Genomic DNA, 21181 nt, shown 5'->3' on the forward strand with positions numbered 1-21181 from the left:
AACCTAACACATAAGACACCATGGTTGAAATGCACATTCTTGTCTTTGGCTTCAACAATTTAATTTGTCTACTGCTGTCTGGGGTGGTGGGGGTGGTGGTTATGGAAAGAGAGAAAGAGGGAGAGAGGGAGGGAGGGAAGGAAAGAGAGAGAGAGGGACAGAGGGACAGAGGGACAGAGGGACAGAAGGACAGAGGGACAGAGGGAGGGAAAAGGAGGGAGGGAGGGAGAGAGAGAGAGAGGGAGAGAGAGAGAGAGAGAGGATAGTAATTAATGTATATTTACCTCTCCCCATTCATATGAGCCAATGTTGCCAAAAGCTGTTCCTCCCCAGGAACAGAAAACAATACTGCGGTTTGGTCTCCATCCTCTCTTAACTCTTAACATCAAGGACCGGATAAGAGCTGTGATTATGGCAGTGCTACTGGCCCATTCTTGTCCACTATAACTGTATGCAGTATGATGGTGGCTGCCAACTATAATATACCGGTCTGGAAATAGAAGGAAACAAGAGCCATTAACAATAAATTTAATGACATCTACATAATCCTATTGTGCAACTGAGTAACAATTATGCAAAATTGTTCTAATAATTAAGACCACTTTACATTTTTCACCCACTGTCTTGATTCACACATCTGTGTATATCAAAGCAGAGGCAGCTGCTGAACTCAATTATAAATCCAAAGCTTAGTTCCATATTACTGTCCTTTGCAACATGCATATTAATTAATGAGGTATACAAATATGCCACAATGAAACCTTTATCTAACATTTTCCCAGAATCATAGTGGGAAGTGTCCTGTAAACAATATGTGTATGCTCAGTAAATATTAATGAACTCTTAATACATTTGAGGGAATAGTTATTTAGTAGCTGTAAATATTTTAAAAATGTGGTAGTCATGAATGGATTTTATAATAAATGAAGCATTGAGGGAATTAACTGTAGCTTCCAACTTATAGTTTTAACCTCTCTTCTTTCTCTGAAGAAAAAAAAAATCAATGATATCAAGAGGCTTCCAACTACTGTAAAAGTTCCCTTGTCACATATTTTATTTAATATAATCATATAAAGTCTATTAGAAAGGTCTCAATGACACATGAATATGGCTGTTCAATGTACATTACTGGCTATTGTTATCGATAAGGTAGGGTAAAAATGTACTTCTGGAATTTTCTCTGGTTTTGTTGTCAGCAAATATTATTGGTAGAGAGCTAAATTTATGTAATTAAGTAGTCCTTTACATTTGCATAAATAAAACTTTTCCAGTGAGTGTAATTTCATTAGGAGATGTTCCGTAGCTCAACGGTTATGTGTGCAGGCTCTGAAGCCTGCCTGCTTGGGTTTGTACTCAGGCTATTCAACTTACCAGCTGTGTAAACTTAGGTAGCTTATTTAACCTCTTTATGTCTTAATTTCTTCAACTATCAAATGAATAAAAATAGCACATGCATCATTCAGTTGCTTTGAGTCTTAAGTTAGTCACTATTTGTAAGGCACTTTGAACAGTACCTGACACACACTAAGTATTGCATATATGTAGAATGAATTCATCACCAATTGACTCATGGTATCAAAAATCTACCTTATGGGAAGGAAACATCACTCTGTGAAGCTATTTTAGTTTTCCACACTGATATTGGAACCAGCAATGAATATGATCTGCCTACATTTTAACAAAATCTAATGCATGGTATACATAGTGTGTCTGTAAATGTTGGAACCCTGAGAATTTCCCAGATATGCATGAAAGTTCTGTTTGAGATTGTCTTTATTCTAAATAAACCACATCTAAAAATCTTAATACTAATTGATGATTGATTCTAACCTTCAAAATCATTAAAAAATTGTATGACTGAACAGCCAGTATTTTTTGTAGAATTTAGATAAGCAACATTGGAGAAGCTTTGATAATATGCACTGAAGAATACTACTGGTAAGTTAATTATGTTTTTTTCTGTACTGAATTTCAATATGGAAACGTTTTACCCTAAAGCTAATATAATATTGTGCAATATGGTTTTTCGATAACTTGCAAATTCGTGAATGTTGATATATACTTCTAGTGCTTCAATTATAGATTCTTATGATGGGAATTTGTTGAAATGGTTGAAATGCAATGGTAACAATTTTCAAATTTATTTATATTTTGTGTTATGATCAGTTGTTCAATATTGCTTCTGTAAGGAATTCAGAGAGAATACATACCTCCCAAGAATTTTGTAAGAGTTGGGTGGCAAGAAACCGAGGGGATGTAAACTTTGATCTCATAATGCTCTGGGTTAGCAATTGTGGGATCAATTTGACTAAAGTCATGGAGAAGAATAATTGTCCAAGGAAAACTTGAGTAATTGTCCCAACCGAATGAACAAAAATGCCACAAGTGTACTAAAGACATCATTGCATCCTACACTGTATAACAAGCATATCAGACACTAATATATGATTCAATCTCCCAATGCATTTGGAAGTGTTGCTATTAATCTCTTATTATATGTGTCAGTTATTTTTACTTTTTTAGCCTGTGTAATATCATCTCAAGATTCCATCAGTACCTTATAACAAAGTGTAAATTTATTTAAAATTTAACCAGGTTATCATTTTTATAAGCATCTTCAAAACCTAAAGCCATGCAGATATTAGGCAGAACTATCAGTGGAACAAGGGTTAGAGTTGGGATATTGATTAACAATAAAATATTAGATCTGAAGACAAAAAAAAACATTAATTTTTAAAAAACATATCATTAAATCTAAAATATTTTCTTTTTTCAAAAACCAATTTTTTTCTTGATAAAATTGCCTTCAATGGTGTTATACAGAATAAAATGACCAAAAAAGAAAACATTGAATTTTATAGCTTTTTTTCACTAGGCAAATGCCAGTTTAAGAAATCTAAACTGTTTTCTACGTTTTGTTTTTCTTTCCCCCTTGTGCTCCCAATGATTTATTTTTGAAGACATATGGTAAGAAAGAATATAAACCTACTTCATAGTTTCGTATGACCCTCTCTTCAAGTTGTACAAACTTCTAGTTACATATATCTAAAGTAGGATATTTAGCTATGCTATTAAATTATTAAAGAGCAATTCTTTGTGATGTTTCATATAAAGTGTAGATTATAAACACTTAACCCTACTTACCTGGAGAAGTCAAGCCCTTTAAACATCCAACAACATTAGTAACTGTTTTGAATTCCATGACTGTCTGAACTTGCATCTTGACAATTCTTTCTTCTGGAAAAAATAAAAAAAAAAATAAAAGATGTTCATTTCTCTAAATTGTATATGTCTTTTCTTAAAACATTCAAATTTATTTATCCAATATCATCAGCAAAAGAATTGCGGCAATTAAATTTTTGTATATAACTAAACTTACACTTTCTAACAAATATTTATTCAGTACTTTGTGTAGACTCTATTTTAGGTGTTAGTTATGCAATGATGACTAAGATACAACTGTTAGCCTCAAAATGCAGAGCTATAACAGACAAATTTCACATTTAGGGCTGCAATGGGATTCAACATGAGAGGACACAGAAACCAACCTGAGGAAGATGGGGGCAACTCATATTAAAAAAAAAAAAAGAAAGAAAAGAAAAAAATATGTATCAGATAAAAACAGTTGCAAAGAATTTTAAGTACTTTTCTAACATCAGAAAATGAACATGTGGAAGATATTTAAATTTTTCTATATGATTCATTGTTACATTATCACTTTGAAAATTGTAAAAGCATTACAAAAATTAAAAGAATAAAGATTCCTAAAGCTATAGATTTCTTCAAATATTGGAGTCTTCATTTCCACCTGTGTCTAGGTCTCTCACCTGTATTCTAAATCTCCACCAAGTGCTCTGCCTCTTGAATTCTTTTATCCATGCATGACATTCAAAACTTTTGATAACAAATAAGGCAAAGACACCAATCAGGAGAGACTCCAGTCGCAGTGCTAAAGTGACCTTTGAAGGTCATTGGTGGTAACATGTTAATCCTATATTTAGTAGAATCTGGAAGTCTTGGGGGCTGTTTCTAAGAGAGGTAGGTTCAATGGTATCCAGGTGGTAGTGTGGGGATGGTGTGGCAAATACAAAGCAGCTACTTCAAAATAGATATGCTATAGTACTAACAAGCCTTCAGCCAACTACTAGATGGAAATTGTTATGACAAATAAGTTGCTTCTTCCCTGGATGTACCCTACTAACAGTTTAAATGAAAATCAGTACACTGAATTTGTTAAAATTATAACTAAAACAAGAATAAAGAGGAACTGAGATAATGCATGAGAAATTCATTATGAAGAAAGAAAATCTCTTGAGTCGAAGTATTGTGGTTTTAACTTAGGTGCTATGTATTTTTGTTTGTTATAAATTAATACAGTTTGTTTTTTAGAGCAGCTTCAGATTTACAGAAAAGTTCAAAGACAGTACAGCTCCCAAATATCCTCTTTTTCCCCTGTGCCCTATTATTAACATCTTTCATTAATGTGATGGATTTGTTCCCACTGATGAGTCAATATTAATACATTATTATTACTAAAGTCCATAATTTCCATTAGGGCTCATTTTTTGTGTTGTATACTCTATGGGTTTTGACAAATGCATAATGACATGCATCCAACTTTACAAAATAGTAATTATATATTGGGTTGTCAGAAAAGTCATGACACATTTTTGCAACGAAAAACATAGAAAAATGTGTCATGATGTTCCCGACAGCCCAATACATTGTACAGAACAGTTTCACTGCACAAAATATCCCCGTGCTATACCTATTCATCCTTCCCTTCCTCTCTCCCTCTTGAGGCCCTGGCAACCACTGATCTTTTAAATCTCTCCACAGTTTTGCTTTTTCGAGAACATCATATAGTTGCACTCATATGTCTGATTTTAATGTTTCCTTAATTCTCTATTCTAAGTTTGTTCCAAATAGTCTAGATAAGTAAACTTTAGATAAGAGAGTCATTAACTTATAGTATTTTTTGATAATCTTTCTGCTTATTTTTTACTTAGCTATGGCTAATCCTCCCTGGTTTTGTAAGAGTGAATATTGTTTTTTTCCTAATTCAGCAGTAAGAAAAACTTAAATTATGTACAAATGTACTATACAGTTAATACAAATGTGCAATATACTGCTTGGAGTATTACCTCACATTAACAGAGTGCATTATAGCTTATAATAGCTATTTTCACAAACAGAAACTAATTCTCATTGGATCGCAGTGATTCTTGAAACCACCAATAAAATAGGTTCTATTATTATTATTATTTTAATTAAATGAAGCACATAGGGGCAACATTGGGGCTCAAACCCAGGTCTGCCTATAGATAATATTTTTATCAGAACACTAAATTAAATCTCACAGTAAGACTTCATATTTTTATTATGAGACACTCCTTATATAAAAGAATAAAAAATAGTAATAGCACAATATACAATGATGATCCACATCAAGTTTTAACATGTTATTTTATTATATTTCCTTCACCAAACCCTTTTCCAATGAGCAAAATAAATACAATCTTACAGATTTAGTTTTTACTCTGAGGTTAACATGAATCATTTCAAGCTTTTGTTATATAGATAAAGATAGATTGATAGATTGACAACCAGATTGATATAGACAGACATAAGCACAGGCACAGACATAGACATGAACATATTCTTCTACAGGCCATGACATTTTAAACAGATTATATATTTTTTTCCCACTCAGCATTATCTTTTTCATAATTTTCCATGAAAGTAAATGGAGATCTTGATCATTCATTTTAACTGCTAAGAGGTATTTGATTGTAGAAGCCACCCCAGTTTATTGCACAGTTCTATTACTGAGGATTAGTGAGGTTATTTACAAATTTTCAACATTACATTGTGGCAAAGAACATTTTTATATTTTTTGAGCATGTGTGCCATATATTCTCAGATAGATAATTAAAATGTCTGAGTTATAATATAGAATGTGTAGCTTTAACTTTATTTGGTAGGGAGAAATTGCACCTCAGACTTACATTTTGACATTCTGATGTGTATAAGAATCTCATTATTATTTTATTTTGCATTGCCTTGATCTAGTGAGGTTCAGCAATTTTTTATAAGTATATTCATAATTCCAGTTTCTTATTCATATTCTTTGATTATTTTCCTTTGAGTTATTTATCATTATGGGTATTTTTGTGGATTTTTTAAAGAACACCATTCCCTTATTAATTATATGTATTGTAAATACTTTTTCACCTGTTATTTTCATTTTCTCAATATTGATTATGTTTGAAAATATTAATTTGTTCAAATTTATCAATATTCACCTTGAATGCTTTTTATTGGGGGGGGACGCGTTATGTTTATATTGTTTTGTTTGGCTTAGGAAACACTTTCTTATGTTGATGTCAGGAAAGTGTTTTTCTCAAGAATTTTAAGCTGAATTTTCAAATTTGTGTCTTTAATCCCGCCAGAATCTGTTATGAATCAGAGAAGTAAGCATTCAATTTTACCTCTGCCTCACAAATAGTCAATTTTTCTCAATAATTTATCTGAATAATTTTTTCCAATGAAGCATTAATAAAGCTACTGTCATATGAGAAGGTCTAATCCACACATAGATTTGATATTTGCCTTGCTATTGCATTTTACTTTAACCAGTGTCATAGTGTTTAAATGAATATAGTTTTATGACTGAAATGGTGGGTCTTCTATCATCATCATCATCATCATCATCATCATCATCAAAATCATATAATTATTCAATTAGGGGGGTATTTATGGACCATTATTTTCATATGAACTTGTAGTTTGCCATGTATCAAAAAAAGACATTTCAGGATGTCATTAGGATAGTATTAAGATAATGGACCCATTTGAGAAAATTATATTGAGACTTCTATCCATGAACACATTGTGCTTCTCAATTTATTTCAGTTGACTTTATGTCATTTAATAAAATTTTATTTTTGCTTCATAAAAGTTTTGCACAACTGTTATTAAATTTATTTTTACTGTTTCTCATCCATGTTAGCAAAATATAGCATGTATAACATACTCTATTGTGTATACGGGTGCCATTTGATTTTGTATCTTGGTCTTATGATGAGCCTCCTTATTAATCTCCAATAGGTTCTAACAGTTGATCTATAGGGGTTTTATTTTGTTAGATTTAATGTAGACAGTTATTTACCAAAGGAAAAAAAATGATAGATTTGTTTATTTCTTTCATATTTTTGTAGCTTTTACTTACTGTCCTTATCATCTTGTCTAGGACTGCCAGTACATTGTTAAATTGCAGGCAGGGACAGCAGTTTTCCTTGGTCCTTGTATGTTCTTCATACAAAAAATAATTAAAACCGAATGTTTCTAAGATTTTATTATTTTTAAAAAAGATGTTTGCTATAAGTTTCTGGCAAATTCCCTTTATCAGGTTAAGAAAAATAATTTGTATTCTTAACTTTGCTAAGAAATTTTATCATAAACAGATGTTAAAATACTTTATGGGATAATTATAAGACTTTTTCTTTTTTTCACTTTACAATGTTAAATAAATTGTATATATTCCTGGAATAAGCTCTGCCTGGTCATATGTATGCAGTGTTCTGTTATTATTATTTTTAGAATATTTGTATATACATTTATAAATGATTGGTTGATGATTTAACTTCTCATTTCCTTGTCTGATTTTGATATCAGTATTATACAATGTCACAAATGTTTAGGAATCTTTACTTCTTTTCCTAGATTCTGTAAGAGTTTGCATAGCATGGGCATTATCCATTTTATAAAGAAGTGTTAGGGTTCATATATAAAACTATTTGCTCCTGGTATATTTTTGTGGGGGAAAAGGATACATTTTCTATACTTTTATTTAATGTATATTTTCATTTCATTTCACTTAATATTTTCAAACAAATATTATTAAAATGGTTTAAGCACATTCAGATTTTTAACTTTTTTTTCTTCTAAATTTACTTGCATTTAGTTATTCATTCTATTCTTATGCTAAAAAAACCACTGCCATTTAAGCTGTTATTTTGTCCCTTTTTCTACTTCTAACAGTAACTTATGTCTTTTTTTTCCCCTTCATCAGTTTGGCTAGAAGTAAGCTAATTAGTATTAAAAAAACAAAACAAAACAGTTTTGGAGTGAATACTTGTTCTTATTTCCTTTCTTTTTCACGTCAATATTAAGTTCTATGCTTATTATTGTCTTTATTAAATTTTACCTGAATGTATTCCTTTGTTTTTTTGTTTGTTTGTTTGTTTTTTACTTAACTTCTTAAGTTAAATGCTTAATTCATTATCTTTCAGTCTCCCCCACCCCCTATATGTACACACACACATATATGCATTTAAGGCTACAGATCATTATGTAGCAGTAGTACATCAATTTTGATATATGGTCATATTACCCTACAGATTCTAAAATGTTTTATTTCTATTGTAATTCTTTCAATAATATATACATTAGTTAAAATATTTTTTAAATATTTAAACATAAGGTGTGTATTACTGTTTTGATATTGATATCTAACTTAAATATGAACAGAGCAAGGTCTATACATTACTGATATTTTAATATTAGGAAAGATTGGTTTTGTGACTCTATAGGCTATTACATATTAGAAATAGAGAATAAACATTTTCATAAATGTTCCACAGAAAGAATGTGCATTCCCTATGATATGGGTACAACATTCCCTATATACCCAGTAGTTAATTTATTAATTTATCTGGGCCATATTGTACAATTTTTCTTTGTATATTTAGACTAGTTTCTTGTATATAAGTTTGGAATTGCTATATGTTTCTGATTTTTATATAAAATACATAGAAAAAATATTCCTTATATCTTCCCTAGCCCAATTTCTTTTTCTAAAGTCCTTCTCCCCTCATTTTATATTAATACAGAGGGTACCAAAAAAAATTAATACACATTTTAAGAAAGGAAAATAAAACTTTATTAAAATTGTAATACTCAAGAGCTGGCCGAGTGGCTCAGTTGGTTAAGAGCTCACTCAAGAGTTTGAGCTCTGAGCAACAGTGGTTTGATGCCCAGCCTGAGCTGAACAGCTGCTGAGCTGCCAACAGGTGGCAGGATGGCTCAGCTTAAAAAAAAAATGTAATACTCAATATATACCAATAACAAAAGATGAATACAAGTCATGTGTATACATTTTTTGATAACCCCAGTATTTTCCCAGCATCACATTTACTTTGACAGGCAACCCAGGGACATCTCTAGATTGGGGACAGTTTTTAGGAGAATTTCTTGGCTTAGAGTTTCTATACTAAATGGTAATGAAAATTCTGAGCTAGGGTTTTTGATTTCTAAGGCAGATTTTGTTTTGTTTTGTTTTGGTTTAATTTTTTCATCCAGAGCTCAAGCAGAAGAAAGCTTTCCTTCACCAGTGGGTGGATTTCTTTCTAACTTTCCAATTCCCACTCCACGATCCTGGTTTTATATAAGTATGTTCGTTATAACTCCCTGTTCCCTATAGGCACATAATCATGTGTTTTGTCCCATCGTGATTGTTATATCCCCACCTTAATTTACCAGGATCCATAACCTCCCAACACCAGGCAACTATAGAGCCAGCTCTTTTGCTTCTTTCTTTGAATTTTTTGTCCTGTCCTCATTTTTGCTTCTGGATATTTGGCAATCTTTTTTGATAACTGGTTTTCAAAACATTTTTTTCTTCTATATCACAGAGTTCCTAGACATTTGTATTGAAGGAGTCTATATTATTTTACCCTGCCATCTCCTACATCCTAAAGTCTAAATACCTTTAAGTATGACATCTTGCTCTGATAAAACTGCTATATTTATACAGGGTCTTTCCAAATGACAGGACTCCCTTATGAATCACTGGGCAAAGACCAAGTCCATATAATGACTTATAACATAGCAAAACCCAGCTTTTCATCTATTTATTTACATCTCAAGACATACATTGATCCCAACATGTATCATTTTCTATGATTCCATATCCATGGTTAAAAACACATATGCATAGAGTTTTTTTCTTCTTCTTCAATAGAAGCGGCACCATGATCACATTTTAAATTTTAATAAGGAATGTCAGTAAAATCTGGAATAAACTTTCACTCTCATAATGCATCTATTGCTATGCATTGCTAATTTGAGCAACTCATAAGTAAGGTGCTATTTCTCTTCCTAGAAATAACCATAGAAATCCTGTACTTTGAAACGTATCCTAAAAGAAAAGTTGAACTCTTTGTAGTTTAGTTTATAATATCAATGACAGAAAGCAACTTAAATATCCCAAACAAGGAAATGAATAGAAAATTGTGATAAAATGTGTGGCTGTTAAAATATAAAAATAATATTTAGAAACACAATATACTATAAATGAAAATAACAACATACAAACAGATATACATAATGATTAAACTTAGGTAAAAATGTATATCTTTATGGACAAAATATTAGAAAAGAAGGATTAATACATGAAACTGAAATTGGGTTAGGAAGGCCTCACCATATCTGCTGGGCTGAAATACTGTTGTAAAGAGGCTTAAGTAAACCTGAACCCTTGGTTGTGTATTTATTCTTCTCTCACATATCCCCAGGGGTGGTGGAATTAAAACCTAAGAAGATTGTCTCCTCCTACTGCTGCATCTTATAACATGGAATCCCTGAAAACTAAGATTGCCTGGTTAACTGGCCGAAATAAGGTTTAGAATAGTTCCATAGTACCTGGGAACACATTTATACTCTTTCACTATACAAACCCAGGATGATTTACACTGGGGCCTGATTTCAGCTCTGTACTTCTATAAGTCACAAGAAGTGGAGCTGATACCTCCAGGGTCACATAACTCCCAGACTGAAATACCTAGATGTCTGAGGTCCAGAACTACATAAAAGTTAACATGATGAACACATACACTACCCAAAGTAAACATATTGTAACATGCAGTATATAAATTTAAAAGTAAGCATTATAATTAAACTCAAAAAGAGAAGGGAATGTATTAGCAATAAGAAATAAACAGAAAATATTTTTAAAAAGAGGAAATAATAGGAATAGAAAACAAAATAATTGAAAGAAATATACCGATATATAGAATGAGTAGATATAGTAATAGATAGATATAACTAAAAAATGAATTTGAGAACTAGATTAGATTGAAAATGTTTTTCCAGGAAATTACAGATTAGAATAAAAAGAGAAAACTACAAAGTACAATTTAAAGTATGGTAGACAGAAATAGGAGTTCTAGAAAGAATGACAGAAGAAGAAACAACAAATGGAGGAGAAAATAGCTGAAGAGATGATTGATGATGATATTACTTTGTTTCTTGATATTTGATATTATATAACAATAATAATTATTACTGACATTATATAATATTAACAATAATTTTTCCAGAAAGAGAAAAACATGTCTACATACTTTACAGTAAATTTAAGATCATCAAAGACAAAACTAAAAAATTCTAAAAGCTCCCAGAGTGAGAAAAACAGATCACTTATAAAGAAACAAGTACCAGACTGACATTGAGATTATTGAAAAAAAAAATGATACAAGAAGACCATAAATTCATGTTGTTAAAGAAATAAAAAATAGCATGAGGAACTTTGAACATATAATGTTTGGTAACAGAAGTGAGGGCTATCTAAGTGTCTATCCTTGGGATAATGGATATTCAAATGTAGTAAAGCTACTCTTAAATACTATATGGAACCTAAAAGCCAAGGAGTAAATGTACATATGACAGCATGTGTAGAGATTAACCACAGAGTGCTAAATGAAAAATAAATAAAGTACAAGAGAATAAAATGCATTGCTTAATGATACTTATGCAAATTAAACCTTCATATATTAAAAAAAAAACAATGAATCTTTCTTCTTCACCTTTCCTTCTTTTCTCCTTCTAAATGAGTGAGTCCTAAAGCCATTAGGTGGGGTTGGCCAAGTTAGCACCTCTGACAGTGGCAGAAAAAGTAATGTCAACCCCTTGATGTGGCCCAGAACAAGAGGTTGAAGACCATGTGGGGTAAGGATGACATCCAAATAGGTTTAGAGAGTCCAGCACAGGGTATCGGGGCCCAGGAATGATGAAGATGAGGTGTGTGTGTGTGTGTGTGTGTGTGCACGTGCCTGTGTGTGAAAGCCTGAATATGGGAGGAAAGCACCTATCGGGGGGAATAATGCAATGGTAAGTCATTGAAACACACTAGGACATCCCCATTTAAAAACTGAACAACACATAGTGTTGGAGCCTGAGTGAGGTGAAGAAGTTAACTTCTTTGTGGTTGGAGACAGACAGAGCATTTGATATGCGGTGAATAGCCTATGTGGTCCTGGCTTGGTTGTCAGAACCCTAATGGAGCAAGAAGGCCTTCTGGTGGGAAAGGGAGGAGTAATGACATCAGCTGATTGTACTCAAGGGAACTGAGCACATGAGTAAATATATTCAGGATAATGAGAAGCAGATTTCTCCCTTTAGGAGAAGGAATTTACAAACATGAAAAGATTTTAAAAAACAAACTAGGTATTGATATGTACTCATGGTTTTCCATATGCATAGACACACACATAAATATACACAAATTATAAATCTGTGTATTTTTATATTCGTATTTACATCAAAATGTATAATAAAATATAACTATTTTCCTAGCTTTGTTTACTAAGTGGTCCTGAAAGCTATAACACTCCAATCATGATTAACAAATATAGAATCCACATCTTGTTTCCTAGACATCATTCTCCACTCAAAGGAACCACAACTCTTTGGAGCAAAGGCTGATGAGGCAGGGAAAGTACAAGATGAGTTGGTACATCTTTCTATGTAAAAAACTATGGAAATGCTCAAAGAATAATGAGGATATGCCAAATAACATGGAAGCCAGGTTGACGCTGCTAATCCTGATTTACCTGTGACAAGTTGAGTATCAAAATAAAAATAGAATTAGGTTATGACCCATTGAGTAAATTAGGAATATAAATCAATTATGTAATAAGTTGATACTACATGTGTAAATACAGAAACATACAAACAGAAAAAAAATAGAGCTCTTATCTACAGTAGAATTCCAACTATTATAATAAAAGCAGAAGGGATGATGGACTCGGAAGGTGACCACTAGCATCAACTTGGTGATGACTTATTGGGCAAGGAGCATCAATGGACGTTGATACTATTGGGTGGAGGTAGGCGTGGGTGGGGACAGGATGTTTGCATGATTTCAAGTGCTTGTTGATTATAAAAGAAACATAAAATAGCTTCAATGAGGAAGTTGGGAAGACACCACCTTAATCAACTGATCAAAGTTAGCATTACCAGTAATGGGATACATTGATAATCAGTATCACTTTTTGCAGCCAAAGGAAATAAGCCTGAACTGATACATGAAAAAACAAACAAACAAACAACAACAACAACAACAAAATCAGTTGGATCCAGATGGGGGTACATTTTGAAGATAACTGGCATGTAAATTTCAAAGGCGATAAAGTAGTAAATGTTAAGATAAGACAGAAACTATCCCAGGTTGAAGGAAATGGAAGAGTTGGCAACTTGCATGACATGATCCTAGTTTAGATACATTCGCTGTTTAGGACATTATTGGGACAACTGGCAAAAAAGGTGAATGGTGCCTATGGAGTATATGGTAGCAATGTACCAACGTGTAATACCTGGTTGTGATGGTTTGCCATTTTTGTAGGAGAATGTCATTGTGGGAGAATTCAGATGTGATGGTTCAGCATGTCTGTAGCTTGCTCTTGGGTAGTTAAGAGGGGATCAAAAAGTCTTTGCACCACTCTTGCAGCTATTCTATAAGTTGAGTTTATTTCAAAATAAAACCTACTTTTGAAATTAGAAAATCATGGAGAACATTTAGATGCAATTTATTATTCAACAAGTCAGTGCATGTATATGCGTATATGTATTGCTACTTTGAGATACGATTTCCAGCTCACATTTACCAAATGTTTTCTGTCTTTCATGTTTCAAAGTTTGATGGCAGCTTTAAATTTGACATGTGAAGTTCAAAAGATTTCAAGATGACAAAAAATATGTTCCACTCGGAGAATATTTGTATTCAAATGGGGTGAGGAGTGTCAGAGCTAACAGACATAAAAGTAGGTGCCTCTCTCTGTAGTCACTAATTTCATTATGTGCAGAGAAAAATATCTGCTACAGAAATTATGTTATGTTCCAGAGTTAATTCTGTCTTGCATTCTTGTTGCTATTATGAAGGCTCAACTGGTTCTCAGTCTTCTTCTTCCCCAATAGCTAACAAAGCTGAATCTCCACCTGTATTGTGAGTAAAAATACTCACATTGAGGAAGAATAACAACCTTACTTACAAAGATTTGAGTATTAACAATTTATGCCAACTTCCAATTCTAATGACTATCTTTTGTTAGTTTTCTAGACAAGTTCTTCTAGGGATTCCTAATTTTAATTGAATATTTATCTCATTCTGTGTAAAGTAAGTCCTCAGCTTGTCAATAGGTTCTTGGAAACTGCAACTTTAAACAAAATGACATATATCAAAACCAATTTGACCACAGACTAATTGATACAAACAAGAATTAAGTTCCTAAGGCATATTTCTGGCCACGAAAAACCATGACCAAACTTCTAAATAAAGACACAGAACGACTTGATAGTCTTCAGATGGGAGGCATGTTGGAGGGATGGATGAAAAAGGTGAAAGGTTTAAGAAGTACAAATTGCCAGTTTTAAAAGCAGTGTGGGATGTAAAGCACAGCATAGGAAATATAGTCAATGATATTGTAATGACTACATGTGTTGTCAGATGGGTACTAGACTTAACAGGAGTGATCACTTTGCAAGGTATATAAATGTCTAATCACTATCTTGTACACCAGAAACTAATATACTATTGTGTATCAATTGCAACTGAAAAATAAATTTTAAAAATTCCCAAAACATTCCTAATATTAAATATTAAAATAAATGTTATCTATGTATACCTTTAAGAAAGATTAATAAAAACAAATAAGATGATTATATTCCAACATGCTTATTCTAATTCAGGGTCAAGGGTGGTTGGAGTCCATAATGGCAGCTCAGGGTGCAAGGTGAGAATCCACCCTGGACAAGGTGCCCTTCATTCGCAGGGTGCATCACATGCCCACACCCACACTTATCAGAAACTGGGATAACTGAGACATGCCAAAGATCTAATGTACATACCTTTGGGATGTAGGAGAAAAGCAGAATAGCCAGAGAAAACCCCCACAGACATGGGAGGATGTGCAATCTCAACACAGTGACCCAGTTGGAATTTTTTTTTTCCTCATCAATATTATAATGAAACAATGTTGAGCAAAACAATGCTCTCTGAGAACCTGTTGTACTTGAGTCTGGCTCTTGGCTATCTGACTCTAGATAGAACTTGTATAGATTGAGGCTTTCAACTGTTTTGTTTGTTTTTTTTCAATGTCCCTGTATCCCAGAGACTCAAATCTGCTCTAGAATTACAGTTTTGATGATTTGAGCTCCACCATCTGCTAACACCTTTCCTAAATGCCAACTACTAGACTAATTATATTATATTAGTAAAACTGCTCTGTTTTCTATACCACCATCATTTGTATGGATTTCTGGGTGCTCCATTTTCCATATTGGGTCTACCTATTGCCAAAAGATTTTCTGAACCAACATTACGGACTGGGCATCATATGTTCTATCCCCAGGGTCTTATTTAAATATGTATCAACTGATATAGCATACACACTGACTAACTACAATGGACTGGCAGCAAATAAGTAGAGTGTTCACGCTAATGCATACAAACTGATGTTAGGACAGCAGTTTCTTCCTGACATTTTGGAATTTTCTCAGAAACGGCAATTCAGTTTATCTTCCAGTGAATGTTTCTTTACACAAGGGGGCAGTTCTACTGTTGAGACCTATCTTCACTATGTCAGACCTCACCTGAATCAATGGGACTGTCTTACCATATTCTGGATTCCGACAATAATATCAGCTACAAGAAAATTTCCTTTAAAAATGTTATACACTAATTACAGTTATGAAGTTTCTAATACAAACCTCAAGAACTAATTTATAGTTTACTGGAAATACAAGGGATAGAGGAACTAGTTAAATAAAACCACAAAGAAGCATCCCATAAATCGAGAAGGTAGGTCACATACAGAACAACTGACATGATCTCATAGGCCTGTGTCAGGAGAAGAGAAAAAGGATTATCCTAGATTAGAAGAAATTTAATGTGACGGCCTGGATTGGATCTTCATTTGGATAAATCCACTGTAAAAGATTGGGGTGAATTGAAAAACTTACTATAGTCTTAATTTAAAAAGTTTACTATCATAAAAAAGTACATATAGTTAATTAGACAGACACATTTAAAAACTATACTCATGCACGCGCGCGCACACACACACACACACACACATAATGTGTGTATATATAGTATGGTCTCATTTTGGTAATAAAACACCTGTATATGTGTATACATAAACCTGGAAAGATTTTTATTAAGATGTTGATACGTAGTGATAACTCCTGGGTGTTAGGAATGCATTATGCACTGAATTGTGTCCCTTCAAAATCCATATGTTGAAGCCCTAACGCCCCAGTTCAGCAGTCTTTGGAGATAGGGTTTTTAAGGGGGTAATTGATGTTAAATGAGGTCTTCAGGGTAGAACTCTAATCCAGTAAGAAAGGTGTCCTTATAAGAGAAGAAGGAGACACCAGAAATCTCTCACTCTGTCCACGTGTACACAGAGGAAAGGCCATGTGAAGACACTGCGAGAAGGCAGTTAGTTGTCTTTAAGCCAGGAAGAGAGCTTTCACAGGAAACCAAATTTCCTGGAATCTTGAGCTTAGACTTCCAGACTTTAGAACTGTGAGAAAACAAATGTCTGTTGTTTAATCTATCTAGTCTGTGTCATTGTGTAATAGAAGCCAGAAATGAGTAATACAAAATGTGTTAATTGTTATATTGTGTGCATCTATCTTTTCTCACTCTTAGTAATATCAACTGTTTTTATAACAATAGTATTATATTTTTAGAAAGAAAAGTATGTATTAATATTTCCCAAATCTGCTTTGGTACTATAAAAATTTGGTTCTGAAAAGTGAGACTAGAATACAAACACTGAATGAAACTACTTGCTTGGTCTCTTTCACCCCACACTTTTAGGCAATAGTAGCTATCCCCCGAGTCTCCAACACACTCATACACATATATACATGTGCATGCACTCTTGTGAGATTGCATATGTTTGGGAAAATATTTAAAGTTTAATTAAATATTCTTCTTTTCAATTAGTAAAAATATTTAAATAGGATGATATTTTGAAAAATAAGACCCCCAGAAAACAATAACTTTCACCCTCTTTGTATCCCTTATAAGAGTGAAAATCAATTAATGGATTTCCCACATCTCCCTATCAAACCATTCTACAAATTACACATCATCAAATTAGTCAGACAGCTGATCAACTGCAACACTATCTGTGCTGCATATTTTCCAATTGTCTATCTAGATCTGTTTTCACCCTTCACCCAGCTCTGTGCCCCAGGAGGCTGACCTCTATGGCGTACATGCACCTGGCTTCTTTACTCTTGGCTTTCGGTTGGCTTTAGCCAATGATGGAATTGACAAGTGATCAGCAGGTTAAGTAACAGAAACATTGTTTATTTTTCATCACCCTCGTAGGCTGGTGAGTTGCTGGCAGTGACTATTCCTAGACTAAAAGTCACAGCTCCTGTTAGACTGCAGTCTCCTAGAGTTCAAAACCAGGCCAGCTCCTATAACCACACTCTCTTCTTGTCCCTTCATGTTTAGGGATAGTAACAATTACTATCCTTATGGTAGTCACCCATCCTCTTCTGTTTCCCTCTACCCAGCTGCATTACGCGTAGGGCTGCAATGAAACTCCCTTGAATTGAACATTTTTAGGATATCATTGATTTATTTATGGCAACTTGATTTATATGTCAACCTGTCTAGGCATATTCATTGAGTCATCCATATGTGTTGCCAGGAGAGGAGGAGAAGGGTTCCTTTTCTAGTATTGTGGTGGGCTGGGGTATGCAGACCAACTCTCCAACTGATAATAATTTACAATGCTGAATAGCATGCAAAACAAACTATGTTGACAGCATCTAAGAACTAGCAAGAAAATGAGGAATTGGTAGGTCAAATTTAAGTTGTGATAGGATCCCATATAAGTAAAGCAATAAAGCTGCTTTCAATCTGAGGAAACTTAATGAACCTGGAGAAACTTTAATCTTGATGGCTTCGTGGGATGCAAAGTTAGAAGAAAAAGCTATAGGTCTGCCCCAGTTGGAGAGAAGAAGGTAGTCTAAAAAGAGTCTCTTTCTCCATTAAGTAGGAACCCTAAAGGGTTGTATTCCCCACTCCTTCCAAGGAGCTGCAAAGAAAGTTACCTGGCACTGAGCAGAGCAGGAACAAAGAATCCCTAAGAAGCTGTAATTCTCAGGTAACTCTAAAAGAATACAAAAAGAATTTATAACTTCTGAAATAGTAGAGGGAGGAATATATTTACAAAACAAACTCTAAATCCAAAAAGAAAAATAAAACAAACGGAAAACATGTAGTATAGGGAAGAAACCCAAATTAAGATTAAAAAATATAAGCATACATACATCAGTAATCACATTAAACGTAATAGACCAGATGCTCCACTTAAAAGGTGATCAAATTGTATTTAAAATACAAATTAGTTGCTATTAATAACATGATAAAAGAAAAAGATACAGAAAGGTTGAAAGTTAAAAAGAAGTAACATAAAGATACTAATTCCCTTCCCCCTTCCCCCCCAAAAAAAAGCTAGTATAGCTAAATTAATATCAGGTCAAAGCAAAGTTAAGACAAGTGTTATATGTATAAAGGGGAACCCTTCATCTGAGAATATGTGAACAACCTTATTAAGGAAGTTAGTCTAAATGGATATATATATATATATATATATATATATATATATATACAATTCTACACCTGACAACTACACATTTCATGTTCCTTTTAAATACTCATGGAACACTGATCACATCCTGGACCATAAAGGGTACCGCAAAGATTGAAGACATATAGAAATAAAGTGGAAACAACACATTCTAATAAAAACCCAAGCTGCTTATTCGCTATCTACAAATCATATCACAATGCAAAGTAGCATATAAGCCCCTAAAGCATGGCAGAGAGTCAGGAGAGGCTGCTTCCAACTTGAGTGGAATCCTAAAGGTTGTCTTATGGAAGAGATGGCATTTACACTGAGCTTTAGAGGATGCTGGGGCTTTACAACATAGAAACAAACATGTAAAACATATTTGGATAATACTGAATAGAATAATAGCGAGAAATATGTTATATAAAGGGAATGCAGGAAACAGAACCAGAATGCCACTGAGGAATCTCTGGCAGTTTCTAAGTTAGTTAATAGTAATGTTAGCCTGCTGTGAAAAAAAGAATCATTAAAATATAAAGATATCGTTATGCTCTACTGGATTTTATCACATACATAAACTGCAATGTTCAGTTGGTACTTCTGTAATTTGGAAGATGTGACAGGTACCTGAGAAATTATATGCAGAGAATGTAAGAAACTGCAAAAATTGCTGAGAAACATTGAAAATTGGATGACACTCATTAAAGTAATTTTGCTTAAAACTGTACCTCTCAGGTTGTCTCTAGGTCTTTTTGCAAACAAACAAAAAACACCCTAGATTGAACATAGGCTGAATCATTTTCTAAAATCAAAACTGTCAAGATAGAAACCTGTAAATTTGAGAAGTTCTGGCTGAATGACAGATCTGTGTCACCCTCAGTCAACCCAACCTGCACTCCATGGGACATAGAGAATTGACTGTACTTTCTGTTGACTTTGGACAATAGGTTTCCCACCTACGTTCACTCAGTCTAAGACCCTTGATGAACAGTCCTTCAAAGTGATTTCTGAAGTTTTTTTTCCTTTGTCCGAAGACTTCAGACTGGCAGCTCATGAAGGCTGATCTTTAGTACTACAGATACTCTGTTATCAGCTTCCAGCTCAGACTCCTAGGTTCACTGTGCAATTGACTGCTTGAAGAGCCGTAAAATTGGGGTGTCACCACTGCACACTTTAGTGCCTCCTGACATCTAGCTTGCATTTCGCATACCGATCAGTCTTTCCTAAAGCATTCTAACTCACTGAGCTTTTTTTTTTTTTGTATAAAGAGGGGCCACCATATCTACATGCATGCTATACACAAATTGTCTGAACAAACTAAATTTTTATATCATGCTTTTCTGAAAATTTATTTCCAAGTTGATTGCTGGAGTCTACTAAAGCCTACCTTGCTTGAAAAGAAGTTTTTGATTTTCTTATCTTTTTTTTTAGGCCTCCTAAGGAATTCTCTCTTGGGCTACTCTGAAAAAACTGATTAGTAACATTCCTTGTTAATGGATATTTCCTGAGAAGCTAAAAGGTATATCTACCAATAAATTTTAGTATAGCCACAATTTGTGGATAACATGTTCAATATATCATTTTGAATCTCTGCTCAATAAATGATAATAAGGTGTACTTTTAGGTAGCTATTAACAAATTAGAAATACAAATCTTTCAAACACACTTGAAATATGTAAAAATTATAAACAATATTATCAGTAGACATTATTATTCTAAGAAATTTTCATCAAAATATAAACATTTGATAAATAGGAAAACAATAAATACATATATATGTATACAAATATATATGTATATAATATATTCATTTGAAGAGATATGACCCAATTTATTTAAGTAAAAACTGGTCATCACTGATATGATGATGAATTTTATGCAACATTAAAACTGTCATTTTTCTATTCATCAAAAATGATTCATGAAACATTTTAATGTTTCTTTTAACTTGATGCATTTATATTTTTCACCCTAAATTACATTAATCACATTTTATACTTTCTCCTCTACTGTTTTTTACTATATTCATAATTTTTAACAAGCTCAGATTGATATCTGAAAATTCATGTTGTTTTGGTTGATTCTCAAGGACAAAGACTGACAACATATCAGACCAATGGGTAAGACCTACAAAAAGTAAGATGGTGGAAAATGAAATGAAGTCAATATTCAATTGCCTAATCAATACAAACAACATAAATATATATATATATATATATATATATATATATATATATATATAT

At 33.1% G+C, this 21181-nt stretch overlaps 1 protein-coding gene across 1 annotated transcript in view; it reads right to left on the reverse strand.

Annotated features, from left to right (window-relative positions):
• NAALADL2 (N-acetylated alpha-linked acidic dipeptidase like 2) overlaps positions 1-21181 on the reverse strand; it is a gene marked incomplete at its 5' end in the record, with an annotated part of 708847 nt that overhangs the window by 330383 nt on the left and 357283 nt on the right. The window contains 2 exons of the mRNA XM_019627205.1: positions 285-490; positions 3145-3237. Coding sequence (XP_019482750.1) covers positions 285-490; positions 3145-3237 — 299 coding nt within the window. The remainder of the gene's footprint in view (positions 1-284; positions 491-3144; positions 3238-21181) is intronic.

Source organism: Hipposideros armiger, unplaced genomic scaffold, assembly GCF_001890085.2.
Source record: "Hipposideros armiger isolate ML-2016 unplaced genomic scaffold, ASM189008v1 scaffold_723, whole genome shotgun sequence".
NCBI classification, from domain to species: domain Eukaryota; kingdom Metazoa; phylum Chordata; class Mammalia; order Chiroptera; family Hipposideridae; genus Hipposideros; species Hipposideros armiger.